Source organism: Pyrus communis, chromosome 1 (genome assembly GCF_963583255.1).
Source record: "Pyrus communis chromosome 1, drPyrComm1.1, whole genome shotgun sequence".
NCBI classification, from domain to species: domain Eukaryota; kingdom Viridiplantae; phylum Streptophyta; class Magnoliopsida; order Rosales; family Rosaceae; genus Pyrus; species Pyrus communis.
The window spans coordinates 6,198,395-6,222,437 of NC_084803.1; the positions used below are offsets into that span (position 1 = coordinate 6,198,395).

The 24,043-nt window shown below is 35.5% G+C and overlaps 1 protein-coding gene and 1 long non-coding RNA gene across 2 annotated transcripts; both read left to right on the plus strand.

Moving 5' to 3' along the window:
• Positions 1 to 12,537: 12,537 nt before the first annotated feature.
• On the plus strand, positions 12,538 to 19,757 carry LOC137730504 (FCS-Like Zinc finger 14-like). The gene is made up of 2 exons (XM_068469527.1): positions 12,538 to 12,597; positions 19,413 to 19,757. Exons 1-2 carry the CDS (start codon positions 12,538 to 12,540, stop codon positions 19,755 to 19,757), a joined length of 405 nt encoding a protein of 134 aa, XP_068325628.1.
• A 461-nt stretch (positions 19,758 to 20,218) lies between these two features.
• Positions 20,219 to 20,908, plus strand: LOC137731494 (uncharacterized). The gene is made up of 3 exons (XR_011068272.1): positions 20,219 to 20,286; positions 20,456 to 20,584; positions 20,776 to 20,908. It is a non-coding gene; the product is annotated as an uncharacterized lncRNA (long non-coding RNA).
• The last annotated feature ends 3,135 nt before the right edge of the window (positions 20,909 to 24,043 follow it).

Genomic DNA, 24,043 nt, shown 5'->3' on the forward strand with positions numbered 1-24,043 from the left:
GATTTTACTCTGCCACGAAGTAATGCTATCCGAGTTCCCTTGAATTACTTCCTCCTTCTCTTCTATAAGCTCATTCTTCTTTTTTAGTTCCTTAATCTTCTCACCGACGTCGAATTCTTCAACATCAACGAAACACAAACCGTCAGCCAAGAAAACCCAAACAACACTCTAAAAACACTTAAAAATGCTCGAAATCGAAATTTAACTAAAATTATAAAAATCAAAGCTTTACAAGTAAGCACCAGAGAGCTCAGCTAATTGGCAGTATTACTTGGATTCCAAAACATAGACACAAAATTATAAATGGGAATAAATTAAAACACTTACCAGTTGAAAAACCAAAGGATCTCTAACCTTAGTAACATCTGTTTGGATGGTGAGAAAACCGGGGGAAAAAATGGAATCCACAAACACTTGAAAAATCACAAATTTCGTCCAATAAACCCTAGAATTCGCAGAAGATGATAGAAACGAACCTAGGGAGTGGATCTTAGCCCTGAGCTGATCCAACTCGATCTTCAGAGCGGACGTATCAGGGCCGTCCGATCGAGGGAGCTTCACTGGCTCATCTTCCTCCGCCGGGACTGAAGCGTCAGCCCGAATCTGGGAGAGAATTATGGCAAGAAAGACTGAGAGAATCGAGAGCTTGGAGGCCGCCATGGGAGCATTCATCACGGCCAACGAAACTCTCACAGCGACAGTTTTTCGAGTTTTTGTTTTATTTTTGTTTTTTTTTGAATTCGAGTTCGATTTCTTCCGACTACGATTATTCCATATTCTTTAAAGTATACCAAAAATTGTTTTTATTTTCACTAAAATCTCCACACACAAAAAAAGTAATTAGTTAGAATTAAAATAGTAATTTCAAACCAAGATATTACTTTCATTTGTAACTTGAATTTGAAAAAAGAAAAAGATTTTATTATTAGCAAAAAAAGGAAAAATATTTTAATTCTAATTTAAAATCAAAATTGTATGCCATTTAGTATTACTGTGGTATTTCTCTTCACTTGTAAGTGAGAGGTCTTAAATTCGATTTCCACCAAAAGAGAATTTGAACCACGTTATTGCTAGCATATCCCCTTCTCCTTAGTGTAAATAATATCGTTTGTTTAAAAAAAATCAAAATTGTATAATTTAACAGTAAAAACCCAACTAGCTTATGCGTAGGCTAATAATACAAATATTTTATGTGTTGCGTTTGAAAGAGATACGTAATTTCCACTTTTATATAAGTAAAAATTCGTTGAGTTGTTTAATTTTGAACTTTTTTGAGTGAAAATTTTGAATTTATTTTTATTACAAAAACGTTATCAGAAATAAACAAACTATAGGGTCACAATTATTAAAAAAATTATTTATATTAACCCCTTGATATAAAGGCAAATAGATGATATAAATTCCTCCACATAATTGCCTTTCATTTTTCTCAACAAAAGAAATCTTCTGTTGATGTCATGCTTGAAACCACAAAAGAATATCATAAAAAGTATACCAATGTGGGTTTCTAAAGAAGCGTAATTGAAGTATTTTTTGCTGCAGAAAGTTGAGGTATAAGATTGGATGTTTGTTCCAAGACCTTCATTAAACTAGTTGATTCGCACATATAACTTTTTGACTGTTTGGCAAGGAACCCAGATTCATTCTGGATCCTCAAAAACTGAGTCTAAAGATCAAATGATTCGGACCGTTGAAATATGATTCAACGGCTACAATTATTATAATTTTTAGATAAGCCCCATGTTTGTAGCCGTTTGATCAAATTTCAACAGTCCGGATCATTTGATCGTTAGGCTCAGTTTTTTTAAATCCGGAAAGGATCTGGGTAAGTAGCTATATGAAGGAAAGATAAGGGTAGGTATTATTCGATTCACATTAAGGGTAGGTAGCTATATGAATCACGACATTAATTTCATATAAAGTATCATTCGATTGACGGTAAAGTATTATATAGTGCCCGTGATTTAAAAAATGCCTCTCGTATGTGAAAAAAAAGCCTATTATACGCCTTTTTATGACATGAAAACTTGTCTACAACAATTATAACTTGTTTATATTGATACATTATGAACAAACGACATTAATGTTGTCTATTATCTAAAAGTATTTGGTTGCCTATATTTTTTCTAGGACCTTTTACCGTTTTAAATTTCGTGCTTCTTCCGACTATTTCTGGCTTCGCCACTGAACTCATGCATTACTTTTCTGCACCAAATAAGTTTGGATGATGCTAAGGAGGCCAAATTTGTAAACCACATTTGCAAATCCAATGATGTATCACCAATAGAAAATAAACACGTTAATCAACAACTACATCATTTGATTTATAACATTTGGTTAAAAGTTTAGTCTCTCTCGTATTACCCCTAGGTTTATAGCCCTGGAAAAATATAAGGGTAGATAGAAGAAATTATTCAATCTGATTAAATGCGCTCCTCAAAAATATATAAAACGAAATCTACTTGTTTAATTTTTGTAAACAAAAATCTACTTGTACAAGACTACATTTTATTTTTTGTTTGTCTTTTCAATTAATGTATTTTTTGGTTTCTTGAAGATTTTAGTTTTTTTTTATTTTTTATGTATGAATGGTAGTTGGAAATTGGAATTTATAAGGAAAGGTAGACTAGGTAGTTATGGAAACAGGTCTTATTTTAACTTTCATTAGAATTTTGTTTGTCTCTTCTCTTGCATGTTTTGACTGGAAGCTTGAGATCTAAGAAGGCACACAATTTCTAGAGTTAGTTACTAGACATACTTGAGTATCTTTCTCTATCTCTTCTTGTGTTTGGCGCAACCTTGGTAGTGAATAACATTGTTGAACAATGAATTAACTTTGAATTTCATTGTATGTAAAAGACTTATTTACATATTCCTATTGCGCACTAAATGTGGGAACAAATAAAGTTTAAAAAGGTTTCGATGGACAGTGACACATTCTTTCTTCCTCTTGAAACATTTCAAACTTTCGTACCTAAACCTCAACCCACAAATCAAATAGGAGTTGGATTTTCTACCCTCCTATTCTCATCCCTTTCCATCCCTTCCTCTCAAACATTGTTTTTTGTCTTATTATCTCTATAAAAAAAAAATCAATATAAGATGTTAACGTGGCTTATCCGTAACCGTTCAAATAGAAAGGCATGGAAGGGTAGAGAGATTAGGAGGGTAAAGAATCCCCCTCTAATCGCTACTAATGCAGTATGCCTATGCACTACAATGATTGGCCTCATGGCCCCTAATTATATATTTCCGTCAAATGAAAGTTCGTCTATCTCCACATAAAGGGACCATTATTGCCATATGACGTAGCCTAGGTGATGTCACACTGTTATTGATTGTTGTCGTCAGCCAATGGTTAAGAATGATTCATCTTCACTTGTAAGTGAGAGATCTTAGGTTCGATTCTCGCCAAATGTGAATTTGAACTACATTAGTGCTAGCCATTTCTGAGGTTAAGCCCACCTGCCCCTTAGTGTAGATAATATATCCTTTGTTCAAAAAAAGAAAATTAAATATATATCGAAAAATAAACATATACTCAAGGGGAATGAAAAATTAAAATAAAAAAAAAATTAATAAACAATATTATATATACTAATAAAGTGTGAGAGTGAGCTAAACCTTCCAATGATGTTACATCATAAAATTCCTATTTACGCACAAATTAAATATCCAACAACTTGCTACAGGTGCAGCATACCTCTACTGCAATTATTCGTCTCATGGTCCCCAATTATAAATGTCTGTTAAATGAAAGTTCATCTATCTCCACGTGTAGGGACCATTATTGCCAGATGCAGGGATCATCATTGCCATAGTAAAATTCCAAACCACATTAAAAAGGATAATAGAGTACCCAAGAAAGAAAATGGGGGGATGGCTACCTGATGGCAGCAAAAGAGAGGGAGAGGAAGGAGATGGGCACTGCCCAATCAGAAATGAGGTGAGAGGGAGAGTGATGAATGGGAGAGAAGAACCAGGAAGGAAAGGAGAGAAGAAGAAAAACAGGGAATCCAAATGGGTCTTCCTTGACCTGTGTGACCCGGCCGGCGGGAAACATAAAAATCGATGGTTTCCCGGCCAAATTCTAGTGAATTAAGCCAACCATCACCTGGAAACACCTCCCTAGCTTTCTCCTTACCATTTCTACCCCTAAATTCATACAATTTGGCCTTAGATTCGAGAGGAATGCACCGGTGGTGCGCGTGGGTGTTCGGCAATAATTCACAAAACGTGAAGCTAACATAGCCAATTATCACTACCAATAGGCTCCCCTAAACCTCAGGAATAAAGCCCAAGTGATGGTAGGGGCGTCAGAGCATCCATGGAGTCGAATTTAATATACCCAAAAACTAGGGTTCAGGTGGGTTTTCGTGAAATTGGAGCCTTTCCAAGCCAAATTGGCCTTAGCCGCAAGTATAAAGTTTGTACTACTCACTGAGATCTTCATTTCTGTGAAATTTGGTAATTTTTGGAAATAGTTGGATTTTCCGGCGAGTTGGGGCGGTCGACCGCCACCCACGGCAGCGCATGCAGCGGCGCATGGCCACTGGGCTGCCAATGCTATTTTTAGGCTATGTTAAATGTCTTGAATTCAGTTTTGATATTTGAATGACGTAGGTTGATTGTTGGAACCTAAATTCTCTATGATACGTTAACGTTAATAGGTATTTATGTGAATGGATGATCCGACCATTGGATCATCACTAAAATTTTAGTATGTTATTCTAGAAGCATAATTTGGATATTTGGAAGTTACGGATTGGAAATTTGATATGCGGATCTTCTGGACCAAGTTATAGTGTTGTAGACCCTACCGTCGATCTTCAATCGACGATTGACTTGTGGTCAATGGGCCTCAAACTATTTTAGAATGTCCTTGAGGATGTGCTTTATGTGAACTACGTATTCTGTTGATAAAAGTTCTGAGAGGTGATTCGATAATTGTTCTAAGCACCAATCATTCGGATGCCTTAATGTGTATGCTAAAGAATCATAGCTTGGACGCCAAGTGAGTGGGTCTTTTCCTTTCTATTGTGTGTCTGTATATATATATATATATATATATAATTGATAATACCACAAACGTTTATAAATCGATTATTGCTTATGATTACTTTGAATGCTTTGAAGTAATTAATGTGAACTACGAATGGCTTGATCCCTGTTTAGGGTACGTAGGCAGTCTAACGAGGCGTTAGATGCAACCATACAATAAGTGAGATACAATAATTGAGACAAAAACCTTGTTTGGGAAATGGAGAAATGTGAAGAAAATTGGTGGAAATGTGAGTTTTAGCTTTATGAATTGGTGGTTAAATGTGGTCATAAATAAATGTGTGAGGAATAGAGAATTGAAGTAAGAAATTGTCAGTTTTGATAGTTAGTTTAACTAATGTTTAGTTGGGTTTATCACCGATAATTATTCCTGAATGTAAATATTTGGGAGTAAAGCATTATTGCTTATTTGTTTTACGCCGTATTATATAATTTGGGAATACTATGAAATGCATGATTCTTAGATTTGCATCATGGCATGTTCTTATATATATTACCTGAATCTAATTATTATGAATGCTTTGAAGTGCCAAATAACGTTGCGGACGCCCAGGTAAGTTTCAGGTGATTACATATTGATGATAGTGATGGTAGTGAGTAAGAATATGTTGAGATGTATTTAATGCTTATTATCCTGCACCTCGGTGATAGTGCTACGCCCTTGGCTAGGGCCTAGCCATCACGTGATCGTTCACCTCCCGCACCACACGCTCACCTTGGTTCCAAGGTAGGTGCCAGCCTGTCGTACAGACCACATTAGGTGGTTCCGACTCGTAGGTGACTTGCGCACTTCGCACAGCCTTCACGTGATCATAGCACTTAAGCGTATTTATTTACACTCAGCCTGTCGTACAGACCTCTTTAGGTGGTTCCGACTCGTGTGCAGGATTTGGTAGATGAGTTGATTGATGAGATATGGATAAGTCGTACAGGTCACTATAGGTGACTCCGACTTATATGAGCTAGCAATGATTGATAAGCTGATTGATGAGATATGGATAAGTCGTACAGGTTACTATAGGTGACTCCGACTTAGATGTGCTAGCATTGATTGATGAGATATTGATTTAGCCGTACAGGTCACGTAAGGTGACTCCAGCTAATATGTCGATGAGATATACATGTTTGTTGAGATCTATGACATGATATTCATGTGGACTTTGTTATGCCGTGTATGAGATTGAGATAGATATGTATTCTATTTTTTGGAAAGTATACAGGTTTTACAGAAAAGGGTTATCACTTGGTATTGAAATTGGTTTGAAAAGTTTTGTTCACTCACTCACATTTTCTATTTTTGCACCCTTCCAAGTTCTAGCAGCAGAGTTCCGTATTGACGAGGATTCGTGGCACTTTCCAGTACAGATGTCTTCTTATGATGGTATAATCATTATCTTACCTTACTGTACTATACTTATGATTTGTATCACACATGAAATTGGTCCAGACCCGCTCACTGCGCACTCGTGTACTTAGACACTTTTAGATTTTAATTGATTCACATTTTATACATTATCACACTTTATGGCTTCGTCACCTTCTAGGTGTCGGCCAGCACGCCTCGATTTGGGTCCTAGTGGATATTCCGGGTCGGGGTGTGTCAATTTGGTATCAGAGCATAAGTTGGGTAGTATTGTGTTCATCACATGCGTGATGTGAGCATTCTTGGTTTTGTGTCTAATGTTTGAATCTGCCACCTCGTTGAATACGGAAAAATATGTTAGCTTTTCTTCAACTTTGGGTAGTTTTGTGGTCTTGATGACATTGTAGAAAATCATTTTGGTGTTTGTCCTTAGAATTAAAATGAAGTTATTCCGTGTGGAAGAAATGTGTAGATTTGAGGCAAGATGATGGCCTAAGTTAATGTATTGATAACTGTGAATCACCAGAGACTTTACCAACTAATTCCTTTATTATTCTTCCATTGTTAGAATTAATCTTTTTGAGATTGGAAATGCCAACTAATTTTGATTCCTTGGTAATATTGTTAGAATATCACCTAATGGAATTCTTGTGAAGTCTACTTTTGTTAAGACTCTAGAAATGTTTCATGTGACAATGTGATGCTAATATGGTAATATTTGAAGGAAGATCATTTGAGGGACAAATACTTTTGGTCCCTGTTATCACTAATATTGTTAAACGCACTAGTGTTTAAATTGGATCTTCAGGGGAAAGATCGACTACTGATAGAGTCCTTTTCAAAGTAGATCTTTAGCAAGGTCTTTTCCCGCCTTGGAATTTTTCAACCAACGATAATTCCCAGATTTTGTTTTCGTTGTTATACTTATTATATGAGTGAGAATAGACTTGCGAAAGTGAGTTGTCATATCCTAGGAGTAGTAGGAAAAAAAAACAGTAATTAACTCCTCGTAGGATCAATGAACTACTTCGCTTGAGCCTAATAAACTAGGATCGTGGAAGCTTAGGAACAAGCTTTGTATTAAGACAGTAAACTTATGGTTGTTTTTACCTTATCACTAAATTGTGAAATGAAGTACATCATCAACCCACTTCCTAGCGTTACACCAAGTTTTCCTTGCTTCACATTGAATGTTTTTGACATCCTTGAGAAACTTAGTTACAAAGTTTACCAATTAAGAATTTACCCAACCAAGGACTAAACACTTTATCTGGGAAACCTCAAACACTAGTTTTGTTTAAATTGGTACTCTTCTTGGGAGACGTGATCTCCACAGATGATATTCTTTTCTCTTCCAAAAAGGTTGTAACAAAAGAAAATGGAAAATCTCTCCAAGTATTGTGGAATTGAGATATCCTTGGTTTTGTCAAGTTTATCGACAATTTGTTAAGCTATCTTTTGGCTATAATGTTTTTCCTCAATTGTCGATCAAGGAAAATTATTTTGGTTTGGGATGTTGTTTATGAATAAAGTTTTTGACAACTGAAGTGTTGTCTCATCTTACCCCTATTTTACATTTTTTGTTGACTCTGATCATATCGAAATTCAGTCTGACGTGCTATTTGGATGTTTCAACACGGCTAAAGCAACATGACGGAATATTATTTTTATTTTCCAACGATTAAAACCGTTCAAAATGAACCATCTAATTTATGTCCTAAAGTTTGCAATCATCATCTGATTTTGAAAGCTAGATGACACTTATCTGTGGTGATTTTGGTGATGTATGATGATTGTTGATTGATGTGATAAGTTAATTTGCTTTCCGTTGGTTCAGAAGGACAACATTTTCTTTTTGGTATTGGAAGGTCTCCTAGTTAACCTTGGATACGTGTCCACCCTACTGCATTTTGTATTGCCTTAAAGCGGAAGCACTGTCTAAAAGAACTATTGACATTGAAAGTGCAATCATGACCATTAACTACTCCATCACCTAGGAAATGCTCGGTTGAACGAATCTTACTGTGGCAAATGTTAATTGTGGTGGAGAATTGACAAGAAAAGTTAATTTTTTTATTGTAAAATTAATTGGTTTGGTTTGCCATCAATGAATTATTGCGTGAAATTCTAGTATTTTGTTAGCCACAATAGTTATGGCTTGAAATTTGATATTTAATTGTGTCAATATCGTTATGGCCATAATTTATGATATTCGTGTTGCCTAAAGTAATGGGAAGCAGGATTACCAATAATTACGATGTAAATTTTCCAAATAGCAGGAATAGAATTTCGTATGAAAATTTATCGAGTGAGAATGGAATCATGAACCGAGGTTATGATTTGGTTATTATAATTTAAAATGGCGGGAAGACCATGAAGTTTTCTCCATTTATTATTGGTGGTTATGTTATTGGTAGTTATGAGTAAAATTAGGAAATGAAATTTTGAGTTGTTTAATATGAACAAATTTTCAGTTGTGTGAGACGTGAAGTTTTATGAATTATGGAAAAAAAAAATTATGGAGGAAGGGTATAATTATAAATGTGTTGTTTTGGTTGCCATGGGTCATAGGTGGTCATTGTTGGAAATTGATATTACAAACAAAACTGATGACGAGCATATTTTCTCTTGGCTATGTGATTAGTTAGGATTAATTCCGTTGACCGTTAAGGTTGTAAAATGTGAATTTCTCTTCCTTGGTTGGCGAAATGTTAATAGTATTCTGGAAGTGCAGCTCACTAATTTATCCGAGTCGGGATGACACATTATACCACTATATTATCGAAGAAGGAAGATAGTATGAGTTTGAGGGCAGGAAAGAGAATAATTACATTTCGACCGCGGCAGAATGTCATTTTCTCTTTAGCACAAATGTTCTAAATTGATTTTTACTTTACTTATATATATTATTCTCCTATCTTCCAGTGCTGAATTGTAATGATTTTAAATTTCGGGGACGAAATTTTTTAAGGTGGGTAGATTGTAACAACCCGTCCCAAATTTTATTATTTTATAAAATTTAAAATGTGAAATTTACGAGAATACCCTAGAGACGAGGGTATTGATTTTCGTTGATCATTAGTTCATAACGCGTATGAACTATTACCTTACCATATTCCAAAAGTGTGTTGGTAAGAATTGTTATTTATTATCTTATTCATTTCTTATTATTATTATTTTTTAATGAAAAGGGTTGTGGGAGATTAATAAAAAGAAAAAGAAGAAAGAAAATGGGGGGATGGCTGCCTGATGGCAGCGAAAGAGAGGGAGAGGAAGGAGATGGGCACTGCCCAATCAAAAATGAGTGAGAGGGACAGTGACGAATGAGAGAGAAAAACCAGGAGGGAAAGGAGAGAAGAAGAAAATGAAGGAATCCAAACGGGTCATCCTTGACTCGTGTGACCTAGCCGGCGGGAACCATAGAAACCAATGGTTTCTTGGCCAAATTCCAGTGAACTAAGCCAAACCATCACCTGGAAACACCTCCCTAGCTTCCTCCTTACCATTTCTACCCCTAAATTCATACAATTTGGCCTTAGATTTGGGAAAAATGCAACAGAGGTGCGCGTGGGTGTTCGACGGTAATTCACAAAATGTGAAGCTAACACAGCCAATTATCACTACCAATAGGCTCCCCTAAACCTCAGGAACAAAGCCCAAGTGATGGTAGGGGGGTTGGAGCATCCATGGAGTCGAATTGAATGTACCCAAAAACTAGGGTTCTGGTGGGTTTTCGTGAAATTGGAGCCTTTCCAAGCCAAATTAGCCTTAGCCACAGGTATAAAGTTTTTTCTACTCACTGAGGTCTTCATTTCTGTGAAATTTGAATTCAATTTTGATATTTGAATGACGTAGGTTGATTGTTGGAACCTAAATTCTCTATGATACGTTAACGTTAATAGGTATTTATGTGAATTGATGATCTAACCGTTGGATCGTCACCAAAATTCATTACATTGTAGTAGTAATATTTGAAGAATGTCGGAGGCTACAGATTGGGAATCTGACATACAAATCTTCCCGAATTGAATTTGTAAGTTCGTAAAATAAATGTTAACCGCCACTTGATTTTGGGCAATTGGCGGAGATCCGACCGTTGGATCGCAATGAAATTTTAGTATGTTATTCTAGAAGCATAATGTGGATCTTTGGAAGTTACGGATTGGAATCTGATATGCGGATCTTCTGGACCAAGTTATATAAGGTTGTAGACCCTATCATCGATCTTCAATCAACGATTGACTTGCGGTCAATGGGCCTCAAACTATTTTAGAATGTCCTTGAGGATATGCTTTATGTGAATTACGTATTCTATGGATAAAAGTTTTGAGAGGTGATTCGATAATTGTTCTAGGCACCGATCATTCGGATGCCTCGATGTGTGTGCTAGAGAATCATAACGTGGACGCCAGGTGAGTGGGTCTTTTCCTTTCTATCGTGTGTGCATATATATATATATATAATTGATAATTCCACAAATGTTTATAAATCGATTATTGCTTATGATTACTGTGAATGCTTTGAAGTAATTAATGTGAACTACGAATAGCTTGATCCCTGTTTAGGGTACGTAGGCAGTCTAACGAGACGTTAGATGCAGCCATATAATAAGTGAGATACAATAATTGAGACAAAAACCTTGTTTGGGAAATGGAGCAATGTGAAGAAAATTGGTGGAAATGCGAGTTTTAGGTTTATGAATTGGTGGTTAAATGTGTTCATAAATAAATGTGTGAGGAATAGAGAATTGAAGTAAGAAATTGTCAGTTTTGATAGTTAGTTTAACTAGTGTTTAGTTGGGTTTATCACCGATAATTATTCCTGAAAGTAAATATTTGGTAGTAGAGCATTATTGATTGTATGTTTTACACCGTATTATATATTTTGGGAATACTATGAAATGTCTGATTCTTAGATTTTCAACATGGCATATTCTTATATATATTACTTGAATCTAATTATTGTGAATACTTTGAAGTGTCAAATGACGCTGCGGACGCCCTGGTAAGCTTCATGTGAATACATGTTGATGATAGTGATGGTAGTGAGTAAGATTGTGTTGAGATGTATTTAATGCTCATTATCCTGTACCTCGGTGATAGTGCTCCGCTCGTGGCCAGGGCCTAGCCTTCACATGATTGTTCACCTCCCGCACCACACGCTCACATTGGTTCCAAGGTAGGTGCAAGCCTGTCGTACAGACCACATTAGGTGGTTCTGACTAGTAGGTGACTTGCGATACTTCACACAGCCTTCACGCGATCATAGCACTTGAGCGTATTTATTTACACCCAGCCTTTACGTGATCATAGCACTTGAGCGTATTTATTTACACCCAGCCTTCACGTGATCATAGCACTTGAGGTTTTAGGACTTGGAAATATATTCACTCACTTCCCTAACACTTTGGAGTAGATTTGGAGTGGAGTGGACGTCGGAATAGGCGAGTTCGAAGAGTTGCAGAGTTGGCCGAAACTTTCGAGAGTTTTTCCAACCATTTTTCATTAGTTTTAGGACTTCTAATAGATACGAATGTGTTCTACTCTTCAAGACCTTCAAATCCATATAAATTTCATGGATTTTGGTTGAGAAATAAAGTAGTTATTAAGCTTTGAAAATTTTCCAAAAATCGGCGGTGGACGACGGAGTCCAACAGAGTGACCAAAGAAGAAAAGGAATATTTTGTTAACTTTAACAGAACATTCTAATGGCGTCAGGTACTGTCAATTACATTTAACGGAATATTAACGGGTTTCCGTCCTATATGCCAGGCACGTGCCTGCGCGTAAGGGCGAGTCTAGCATCCAAAATTTTTTCTTAAAATATGAGGGTGTTTGTGTTGTCGAGTAGATCACGTGAGTATATTCAAACACCCTATTTGAGCAACGTATAAGGAGTTTATCCTAGGTTTTGTTTATGTATTATCAAATTAACATAAAAATAGTTATTTCACATATAGGAGAGACGTACTCCGAGGACGAGTGTGGACAAGCGAGGTTAGGGGGCTACGATCCTGCTACTTATCAGTGAGTGGGCATTTGTTTATATATATATATATATATGCTTTATGATTTCCAGAAAATGTTTTTAAATGAATTTATGCCTTGTATGCCATGTCTATATCGCTTATTATTGTTATGAATGGTATACTATTTGATGTTGCGGAGGCTCAGGTAAGCTTCAGGTGAGATAGCATGTGAATGGCTTTGTTGCATTACATATTGCTAGGCATTTATACATTTAGAGCTTGTTGTGCTGCACCCTGGTGTTAGTGCTCCCGCCCGAAGTTAGGGCACAGCTTTCATGAGATTGTTCACCTCCTGCACCGCACGCTTACCTTGGATCCAAGTTTTGGTGTTAGCCTGTCATACAGACCACAATAAGTGGTTCCAACTCGTAGGTGACCTGTCATTTATCGCATAACTTTCACGTGATTGTAGCACTTGAGCATACTTATTTACACCCAGCATGTTGTACAGGTCACATTAGGTGACTCCGACTCGTGTGCAGACATATATTGATAAGCTACGGGTCCAATCGTACAGGTAACGTTAGGTGACTCCGACTGGAATACTATTTTATATTGGTTTCACACCTAGCTTACATTTATTACTGCTGAGATATTATGACGTGGCATACTTCAGTTTTCACTGCTCTTACGCATTGGTTTTCATACCTACGTAGTAGTATTTTCTGGAAACTATACGGGTTTTATGGAGAGGGGTTATTATGTTCATACAGATAAATGTGTTTTCAAACCTTTTGTTTTTGCCCACTCACCCTTCTGTTTTGTGCCCCTTCAGGTTTTAGGTAGCTGTTCATCTTTGGTGGCTCACAAGGACTACACGGTGGTTCTGACGTTTCCATAAATAAGAGTAGGGATCTTCTCCCTGTTTGTATAATTAGTACTTAGATAGTTCGATTGCACTTCCGTTTTACCTATGCTCTAATATGTGTGTAACTTATGCTTGGTCACTTCCACACTTCGTATTATCTCTAGTATAGATAAGTTTTAGTTGGTTTTAATTTATTCACATTTCTTATTATCATATTCACTTCTGTTGCGCACTTAGCTACGTCACCCTCACGTGACGGCCAGCATGCCTCGACTTCGGTCGGGGTGTGAAAAAAGGCTCTTTGCTTTGCATATCGTTGGACGTTTGATATATTGGAATAATGTACTAATGTTTTTTCATATGTAATACTTGAAAGACAATTGTGTTTTTATGTTTTGAAGTGATATTTATGTGATAATGTGCTGTGTAGATACTAATTTACTACTACGTTTTCATTTGATTATTTATTGAAGTAAAATCTATTCTTTTTAACGGGTTAGGTCATATTAACCGGTAATATTAACAGTCGAGTTCGAGTTAGGTCTTATTATCCCTTCATTTTAATGAGTTGTTACATGACACAACCCATTAAGATATCGAGTATGTTACGAAAATGACATGAACACAAGGAACACTAGAGGAACACCAAGTCTAGATAATACCACCCTTTCATTAATAGAATGGAATATATAAAAGATTGAATGATAAGCAGAGGATATGAAATGCCTAAAGTACCCTTGCTTATATAGTTGTCTTTGCAAGCCAAATTTTGGTTGCTTGTTTGTCTAGGGCAAATCCTTCAAACTGGATTTTCTCTCATTGCTCTCATCCCCAAACGTCAGTTAGAGCTGGTTTTGGAATTGCCTAAATTTTTCTACAAGCTGTTTTTCTTTTTTCTTTTTTTTTCTTTTTTAATAGTTGGCTAAAATTGTGTTTGGTAAATGAAAAATATTTTTTTTTCCTTTCAAAATCATGGTTATAAAATATCAAAAAATAGAAACAGTTATACCCATACTTCTAAATAAATGCTTTTTTTTTTTTATTATAGGAGCATGTGGATTCAATTAATAAAACTTTCATATTGACAATCCAACCTTGTCTCTTTTTTGGCTAAAAACATTTTTAGAACTATAGTTTACTAGACACTGCCTGCTTTTTCTTCACAGTTGTTTATTCTCATAGCACATTAAAAGCAGTTTTAAAAAAACTACAACAATCTCAAATTAGCTATTAGCCCATCTTCCAGCACTTATTATTGTGCAATAAGTGAAAGAATTTTCATCTATAGTTTGAGTAGTTTAAACTTTTCTCTCAATAACATTATAAGGTACGAGAAAACTAAATTAATCGAGCATAGTAAGTGAAATAAATCAAGCTAGCACAATATCGAGACTTTTCCAAATCCACGTTCTGTCAGATTGTCACTACATTAATTGGAGAATTAGTATCAATCACTTATGTTTATATTTAAGGAAAGACAAGGATAGTTAGCTACATGATTCACGACTAGTGCAGTATACCTATGTTCTACAATTATTGGCCTCATGTCCCCCCATTATATATGTCCATCAAATGAAAATTCGTGTTTGAGATAAGAAGGATTCATCTTGATTCATGTTTGAGATAAGAAAGTCTAAATTAAATATATATCGAAAAATAAAAATATTCTCAAACATGATGAAAACCTAATTAATTTTTTTAATATACAATATTATCTACACTAATTTGTTTATGTTTTGAAGTGATATTTATGTGATAATGTGTTGTGGAGATACTAATTTAGTATTACGTTTTAATTTGATTATTTATTAAAGTAAAATCTATTCTTTTTAACGGGTAACGGGTTAGGTCATATTACATCGAGTGAGGTCTTATTATCCCTTCATTTTAATGGGTTGTTATACGACACAACCCATTAAGATATCGAGTATGTCTTGAAAACGACACAAACATGAGGAACACGAGAGGAATGCCAAGTCTAGATAATGCCACCCTTTCATTAATATAGAGAAATATATAAAAGATTGAATGATAAGTAGAGGATAGGAAATGCCTAAAGTACCCTTGCTTATCTAGTTGTCTTTGCAAGCCAAATTTTGATTGCTCGTTTGTCTAGGGCAAATCCTTCACACTGGATTTTCTCTCATTGCTCTCATCCCCATACATCAGTTAGAGGTGGTTTTGGAATTGCATAAATTTTTCTAAAGGCAGGTTTTTTTAATAGTCGGCTAAAATTGTGCTTTGTAAATGAAATTTTTTTTTTTTTTCAAAATCAAGGTTGTAAAATATCAAAAATTAGAAGCAGTTCTACCCATACTTCTAAATAAACACTTTTTTTTTTTTTTATATAGGAGCATGTGAATTGTTTCAATTAATGATACTTTCATATTGACAATCCTACCCTCATCTCTGTTTTGGCTAAAAACATTTTTAGCAGTATAGTTTACCAAACACTTGCCTGCTTTTCTTTTTCACTGTTGTTTATTCTCATAGCACATCAAAAGCAGTTTTAAAAAAACTACAAAATCTCAAACTAGCTCTTAGCCCATCTTCCAGCACTTATTATTGCGTAATAAGTGAAAGAATTTTTTTCTTTATCTATAGTTTGAGCAGTTTAATCTTTTCTCTCATTAACATTATAAGGTACGAGAAAACTAAATTAATCGAGCATTGTAAGTGAGATAAATCGAGCTAGCACAATATCAAGACTTTTCCAAATCCACGTTCTGTCAGATTGTCACTACATTAATTGGAGAATTAGTATCAACCACTTATGTTTATATTTAAGGAAACAAGGACAGTTAGCTACATGAATCACAACTAGCGCAGTATACCTATGTTCTACAATTATTGACCTCATGTCCCCCCATTATATATGTCCGTCAAATGAAAATTCGTCTATCTCCACGTGAAGGGACCACTATTGCCAGATGAAATTAACCTAGGTGATGTCACACTGTTATTGATTGTTGTCACCAGCCAATGGTTAAGAAGGATTCTTCTTGATTCATGTTTGAGATAAGAAAGTCTAAAGTAAATATATATCGAAAATAAAAATATTCTCAAACGTGATGAAAATTAATTAATTTTTTAACATACAGTATTATCTACACTAATGAATTAGGAGAGTAAGCTAAACCTCACAATAGGCTTGACATAATAAAATTCCTCTTAATCCACAAATTAAATATCCAACGACTTGCTGCTGGTGCAGTATACCTCTGTTCTGCAGTTATTGGCCTCATGGCCCTCAATTATAAATGTTTGTCAAATGAAAATTTGTCTATCTCCACGTGTAAGAATCATTATTATTAGATGAAGGGACAATTATTACCATAGTAACATTCCAAAGCACATTAAAAATACCAAAACAGTTTTAAAATACCAACACATTAAAAATTCAATAATAATTAATTTACAATGTGAACCATGTGAAAAAAAAAGTATGCAAATGCTCATGATCTCAGTCTCTATGCATGGATGTTGGGTATATCGTCATTTGAATTTTTAAGACCCTACAAACACTCGAGAATAGTGTTTTTTTAGGGCAGTTCAAAGTATGCGAAAAATGTGAAAAGAATATACAAATGCTGGTGATTGCATTCTCTATGTTTAGACAATAGGAACATCGTCGTTTGGATTTTTAAAACCCTCATTGTTTTTTTTAGTATAATAGGAACAAATGCTGGTGACTAATTTTTTTTGTTTGAGTACAAAATTAAGAAAAATTCATAATAATTAATGTAGAAGTGTGAAAAATGTAAAAAAAAAAACTAGTAATACAATCACTCATAATGACAAGCTTATCAATATTTGTGAAGGGGTTAACTCTGAAATTCGGCACCATAATCGCAAACCCTAGATTTATATTTAGCCACCGAACATCGTTTACGCTCTATTTTTCTCACTGGATTTTTTTTTTTAAACATGATCTTTTATCGGATGAAAAAAAATGAATGGTTCAGATCATTGATATCACGTTCTGATGTTTATGATTAACTGAAATAATGAGTCGATATTATATGTTTCTTGAGATTTTATAACCTCTGAGCAATATTTTCACTAGCCGTAAAAATCTAAACGTGATTCAACGTTCAAAACCATTCATTTTTCTACATCTGCTAAAAGGTCATGTTTTCGAAAAAAGGTAATCTGAAAAAAAAAAATCCAGTGAGAAGACTAGAGTGTAAACAATGATTGACAGTTAAATATAAATCTAGGATTTGTGGATTATAGTGCCGAATTTCAGAGTTGACCCCTTCATGAAAATTGTAAAACTTGTTATTACAAGGGATTGTATATTATTTTTTATTTTTATTTTTACATTTTTCACACTAAGCTGTCACATCCCGGCCCTGGGCGGGACCACTTCCCGGGCCCGACTCCACTACCGTAGCACGATATTGTTCGCTTTGGGCTTACCATTCCCTCACGGTTTTGTTTTTGGGAACTTACAAGCAACTTCCCAGTGGGTCACCCATCATGGGATTGCTCAAGCCCCCTTCTCGCTTAACTTCGGAGTTCTTACGGAACCCGAAGCCAGTGAGCTCCCAAAAGGCCTCGCGCTAGGTAGGGATGAGAATATACATTTAAGGATCACTCCCCTGGGCGATGTGGGATGTCACAATCCACCCCCCTTAGGGGCCCGACGTCCTCGTCGGCACACACGCGGCCAGGGTTAGGCTCTGATACCAAATTGTCACATCCCGGCCCAGGGCGGGACCACTTCCCGGGCCCGACTCCACTACCGTAGCACGATATTGTCCGCTTTGGGCTTACCATTCCCTCACGGTTTTGTTTTTGGGAACTCACGAGCAACTTCCCAGTGGGTCACCCATCATGGGATTGCTCAAGCCCCCTTCTCGCTTAACTTCGGAGTTGCTACGGAACCCGAAGCCAGTGAGCTCCCAAAAGGCCTCGCGCTAGGTAGGGATGGGAATATACATTTAAGGATCACTCCCCTGGGCGATGTGGGATGTCACAAAGCCATTAATTATTATGAATTTTTATTAGGCTCCACAATTTTGAAAAAAAAAGGCTTTTCATTTTGCATATCGTTGGACGATTGATATATTAGAATAATGTACTAATGTTTTTTCATTAGGCTCTTATTTTAAGGTTTGTAATACTTGAAAGACAAATGTATTTTTATGTTTTGAAGTGATATTTATGTGATAATATGATATGTATATACTAATTTAGTATTACATTTTCATTTGATTATTAATTGAAGTAAAATCTATTCTTTTTAACAGGTAACGTGTTAGGTCCTATTACTCGTTAATATTAGCAGTCAAGTTTGAGTCAAGTCTTATTATCCCTTCATTTTAATGGGTTGTTAGACGACACGACCCATTAAGATATCGAGTATGTCACAAAAACGTCACGAACACGAAGAACACGAGAGGAACGCCAAGTCTAGATAATACCACACCTTTCATTAATAGAAAGAAATATATAAAAGATTGAATCATAAGCAAAGGATAGGAAATGCCTAAAGCACCCTTGCCTATAAAGTTGTCTTTGCAAGCCAAATGGAGGTTGCTCGTTTATCTAGGGCAAATCCTTCAAACTCGATTATCTCTCATAGCTCTCATCCCCATATGCCAATTAGAGCTGGTTTGGAATTGCTTAAATTTTTCTAAAAGCAGGTTTTTTTAATAGTTGGCTAAAATTGTGTTTGGTAAATGAAAAATATAACAAAATTTTGTTTTCTTTCAAAATCATGGGTGTAAAATAGCAAAAAGTAGAAGCGGTTCTACCCATACTTCTAAATAAACACTTTTTTTTTTTGTAAGAACTAGGGTTGGGCAAATGGGTCCTGGGCCCGCGAGTAGGGGCGGGTATAGGCGGGTCGGGGCGGGTACGGGGCGGGTCCTGTTTTTAAATAGGGGAAACGGGGCGGGGCGGGCCTAGGTAATGGCATTCTAGGGTCGGGCCGGTTCCAGATTTATAGAAAAACAGGGCCCCGAACCGGCCCGTTTGTAATTGAAATGGACGGCCCAGATTGAAAATAAACATACATTCCAATCATGACCGTGGTTTTACCCTAATTGATTCAGTGAGATGTGAGAGTCTTTGCAGTCTCTCGATCGACCTCGACCTCTCCGTCTCTGAACTCTGAACTCTGAAGTCCGTCTCTGATGTGAGAGTCACCAAGGTCGAGCCCAATCCCCATAGTCTCTGCAGCTAATTTCAGAGGTGGGTTTTGCGAGGAGAGGGCTGGGGCTGTGGTGGATGAATTGTCTGAGAGCTATACGTGTGTAATTTCGCATTTCGGAAACAATTTGACATCGAAGCGGGTTTATTTCGATGATAAGCTGAGTTGGGTTGTGGATGATCCTAATGCTGGTATGGTGGTGGCCCCTGGGGTGTTCTCTACTACTCCATGGAGTATTGGTGAAGTGGGAAGAGAGTTTTGGGCTTCCGATTTTCTCAGTTGTTGTTATCTTTGCAAGAAGCAGCTTCATGGACTGGACATTTTCATGTACATGTAAAAACAAAAGTTATATATACATACATTATACACACACACACACACACACACACACACACACACACAACCATATGTATATATGTTCTCTTGATGTATAGTTACGAGTTAATCACTTTTGATGATTGATTTTGGTGAAGCGTGATTTAGGAAATCGTGGATTTTGAACCACGTTGTTGATTTTGAATATGGGATTAGTTTTTGCTTATTGATTATGTTGTGCAAACTGGTCAATCTGTAACATAATTTTTGGTCTCTGGTAAGTTGTCGGTCTAGGCAGGAGGATGTGATTCATGGATCTGCATCAGCAGCTATAGTATTTCTCCTCGTATTTGTAGTTTTTTGTTTCAAGTAGAGGGTTACCTTTCAAGTAAATGTGGATGGGAAACCAGAATATTATTTTCATCTTTGAAGTGTTTGTTTCTCATTTATACTGTCATGACTCATGTCATTTTCTTCTGGTGCAGTTCCGCGCAGCTATTCAGTTGCAGTTTGATTTCCATCGAGCAATTTACAATCTTGGAACCGTATTGGTTAGTTTGTTACTTATCTTAATAATTTTAGGATAATGTGATACTCCATTCATAATTTAAATGGACTCTCAGTTTCCTCTATAGTGGATAACAAGAAACCACTGGTTCTCTTATCTAATAATCCCCCGTAACTTGAATTACCAAACCTTGGTCTTTTTCTTACTTGCAGTACGGATTGGCTGAGGACACACTAAGAACTGGGGGATCTGGACACCCCAAAGAAGTTTCACCTAATGAGTTGTATAGTCAATCGGCTATCTACATTGCAGCTGCTCATGCTTTGAAACCAAATTACAATGTAAGGTTCCCATAGTTTTCTTTCTCAACCAATTTGATTTGATATTTATATGGAGAAAAGGATATCCCTTCAGTGAGAGAGACTTAATTTTCCTAATTCTTTCAGTGGTCATACCTTGATGTCTGCTTAATCTCGTTGGTTGAGAGATTATATTTTTGGTTTGCTGACATGATAATTTCTAATCTTCACAGCTTCCTTTACCATATCTTAAAGTTGGATATCTTACTGATCGTGATCGTGATCTGACTTTACCACCTGACTTTACCACCTGGTGTTGGTGAATCTGTAGTTCTGTACAATTTTTTTTTCTTTCAAACAACAAAAAAAAAAAAAAAAAAAAAAAAAAAAAAAAAAGGGACCCGTGGACCCGGCCCGAACCGGCCCGTTTTAACCGGGCCGGGTAATGTCCGGTTCTTATATTAAAAAATGTAATCCCTGGCCCGGCCCGCCCCGTTCCCTTTGAACTTAGGTCCGGTCTGGTCCCTTCAAAATTGGGCCCGGCCCGGCCCGTGCCCAGCCCTAGTAAGAACAGGTGAATAGTTTTAAGAAAAACTAATGAAAAATGCTTAAAAATTTTGAATTTTAACGACAAAGACAAAATAAAGGGTAAAGTGAATAGTACCAGGATTGACTTTTTAGTGTAAAAATGTGGTTTTTCCGTTAAAGTGAACAATATTGGGAGCTTTTCATTAAAGTTCCCTAGTTTTAATTAATGAAACTTTCATATTGACAATCCTACCCTCGTCTTTTTTTTTGGCTAAATACATTTATAGCACTATAGTTTACCAAGCACTTACCTACTTTTTTTCATAGTTGTTTATTCTCATAGCACAACAAAGACAGTTTAAAAAAAAACTACAACAATCTCAAACTAGCTCTTAGCCCATCTTCCAGCACTTATTATTGCAATAAGTGAGAATTTTTTCTTCATCTACAGTTTTAGTAGTTTAGACTTTTCTCTCATTAACATTATAAGGTGCGAGAAAACTAAATTAATCGAGCATAGTAAGTGAGATAAATCAAGCTAGCACAATATCGAGACTTTTCCAAATCCACGTTCTGTCAGATTGTCAATACATTAATTAGAGATTTAGTATCAACCACTTATGTTTGTAGTTAAGGAAAGACAAGGGCAGTTAGCTACATGAATCACGACTAGTGCAGTATACCTATGTTCTACAATTATTAGCCTCATGTCCCTCAATTATATATGTCCGTCAAATGAAAGTTCGTCTATCTCCGGGGGAAGGGACCACTATTGCCAGATGAAATTAACCTAGGTGATGTCACACTGTTATTGATTATTGTCATCAGCCAATGGTTAAGAAGGATTCATCTTGATTCATGTTTGAGATAAGAAAGTCTAAATTAAATATATATCGAAAAATAAAAATATACTCAAACGGGATGAAAAATTAATTAATTTTTTTAACAAACAATATTATCTACACTAAAAAAGTAGGGGAGTGAGTTAAACCTCACTATGGGCTTGGCATAATAAAATTCCTCTGAACCCACAAATTAAATATCCAATGACTTGCTACTGGTGCACTATACCTCTCTTCTACAATTATTGGCCTCATGGCCCCCAATTATAAATGTCTATCAAATGAAAGTTCGTCTATCTCCACGTATAAAGACCATTATTGACAAATGAAGGGACAATTATTGCCATAGTAACATTCCAAAGCACATTAAAAATACCAAAACAGTTTAAAAATACCCGCACATTAAAAAGTTCATAATAATTAATTTACAAGTGTGAACAATGTGAAAAAAAGTATGCAAACGCTTGTGATCTCAGTTTCTATGCTTGGATGTTGGGTATATTGTCGTTTGTATTTTTAAGACCCTACAAACCCTCATGAATAGTGTTTTTAGGGGGAGTTCAAAGTATGCAAAAAATGTGAAAAGAATATACATACATTAGTGATTGCATTCTCTATGTTTAGACGATAGTTACATCGTTTGGATTTTTAGAACCCCCTAAACCCTCATGAATAATTTTTTTTATTTGAGTACAAAATTAAGAAAAATTCTTAATAATTAACGTAGAAGTGTGAAAAATTGTAAAAATAAATAAATAAATAATATATAATCGCTCATAATGACAAGCTTTACGATTTTTGTGAAAGGGTCAACTCCGAAATTCAGCACCATAATCCCAAACCCTAGATTTATATTTAGCTGCCGATCATTGTTTTCTATTTTTCTCATTGGATTTAGTTTTTTATATTTTCTTTTTTGAAAACATGACCTTTTAGCGGATGCAAAAATATAAACGGTTCAGATCGTTAATATCACGTTCTAATGTTTACAATTAACTGAGATAATGAGTAGATATTAGATGTTTCTTGAGATTTTATAAACTCTGAGGAATGTTTTCACTAACCGTAAAAAATCTGAACGTGATATCAACGTTCTGAACCATTCATTTTTCTACATCTGCTAAAAGGTCATGTTTTAAAAAAAAGATAATCTGAAAAACAAAATCACATGAGAAGAATAGAGCGTAAACAATGATCGACGATTAAATATAAATCTAGGATTTGTGAATTATGGTACCGAATTTCAGAGTTGACCCCTTTATGAAAATTGTAAAACTTGTTATTACGAGCGATTGTATATTATTTATTTTTTTAAAATTTTTCACACTTAGCCATTAATTATTATGAATTTTTACTAGGCTCCACAATCTTGAAAAAAAAAAAGGGCTCTTCATTTTGCATTTCGTTGGACGTTTGATATATTGGAATAATATACTAATTTTTTTCATTAGGCTCTTATTTTTTGGTATGTAATACTTGAAAGATAAATGTGTTTTTATGTTTTGAAGTGATATTTATGTGATAATGTGTTGTGTAGATACTAATTTAGTATTACGTTTTAATTTGATTATTTATTGAAGTAAAAATTTATTCTTTTTAACGGGTAACGGTTTTGGTCATATTACCCGTTAATATTAATAGTCGAGTTCAAGTCAGGTCTTATTATCCCTTCATTTTAACGGGTTGTTACATGACACGACCCATTAAAATATCGAGTATATCAAAAAATGACACGAGCACGAGGAACACGAGAGGAATGCCAAGTCTAGATAATACGACCCTTTCATTAATAGAAAGAAATATATAAATGATTGAATGACAACCAAAGGATATGAAATGCCTAAAGTACCCTTGCTTATATAGTTGTCTTTGCAAGCCAAATTGAGGTTGCTCGTTTGTCTACGGAAAATCCACCAAACTGGATTTTGTCTCATTGCTCTCATCCCCAGACGCCAGTTAGAACTGGTTTGGAATTGCTTAAATTTTTTCTAAAAGCAGCTTTTTTTAATAATTTGCTAAAATTGTGTTTGAAAATAAAAAAATGTTTTTTTTTATTTCAAAACCATGGGTGTAAAATAGAAAGAAGTAGAAGCAGTTATACCCATACTTCTAAATAAACACTTTTTTTTTT